Consider the following 683-nt stretch of genomic DNA (forward strand, 5'->3'; position numbering starts at 1 on the left):
GGGGGTCCAGGGCACCGGTGCCACCAGCGGGGCATCCCCGGGTCGGGGCATCACCGCGTCGGGGTGTCCCCGGCGGAGGCGATGGCGGCAGAGCCGGGGCGGTGCTGGCCGTGACCGCGGTGCCCGGCGGCTGTGCCGCGGCAGATCTCGGACATCCAGGTGACGGGGCAGTCGGAGGACATGACGGCCAAGGAGAAGCTGCTGCTGTGGTCGCAGCGGATGGTGGAGGACTACCAGGGCCTGCGCTGCGACAACTTCACCACCAGCTGGAGGGACGGGCGCCTCTTCAACGCCATCATCCACCGACACAAGTAGGTCTGGGGTCCCCCTCCCCGGCACCACGGGCACCCCCAGCCCCTCGCCGCAGTGCCGGGCCCGTCGTGGCACATCCCTCCCGCCGTGGGGAGAGCGGGCTGGGGGTTTGGCGGCGGCGCGCGGTGGCGGCGGCTCCGATCCCGGCTGGCACGTGCTGCCCCGACAAGTCGCGGCCCATCGGCCCGTGCCGCAGCCGCCGTCCCACGCTCCCTGCTCCCCGAACCCTCCGGCCCCGGGGTGGTGGGCACCGTGCCCGTCGCGGCGTGCCGGGGCGCAGACAGGCAGGATCCCACGCCTGCGGGGAAGGGGAGTACGTGCCGGCGCGGGGTGGGGAGAGGCAGCCGCGCCGTGCCGCACTCGGCACCCAG

At 75.3% G+C, this 683-nt stretch overlaps 1 protein-coding gene across 1 annotated transcript in view; it reads left to right on the top strand.

Moving 5' to 3' along the window:
• Nucleotides 1-180: 180 nt before the first annotated feature.
• PLEC (plectin) overlaps nt 181-683 on the top strand; it is a 47220-nt gene continuing 46717 nt past the window's right edge. Inside the window, exons 1-2 of the mRNA XM_014945701.1 lie at nt 181-311; nt 368-635. Of these exons, the coding sequence (XP_014801187.1) occupies nt 181-311; nt 368-635 (399 nt within the window). The remainder of the gene's footprint in view (nt 312-367; nt 636-683) is intronic.

Source organism: Calidris pugnax, unplaced genomic scaffold, assembly GCF_001431845.1.
Source record: "Calidris pugnax isolate Ruff unplaced genomic scaffold, ASM143184v1 scaffold160, whole genome shotgun sequence".
Classification (NCBI taxonomy): Eukaryota; Metazoa; Chordata; class Aves; order Charadriiformes; family Scolopacidae; genus Calidris; species Calidris pugnax.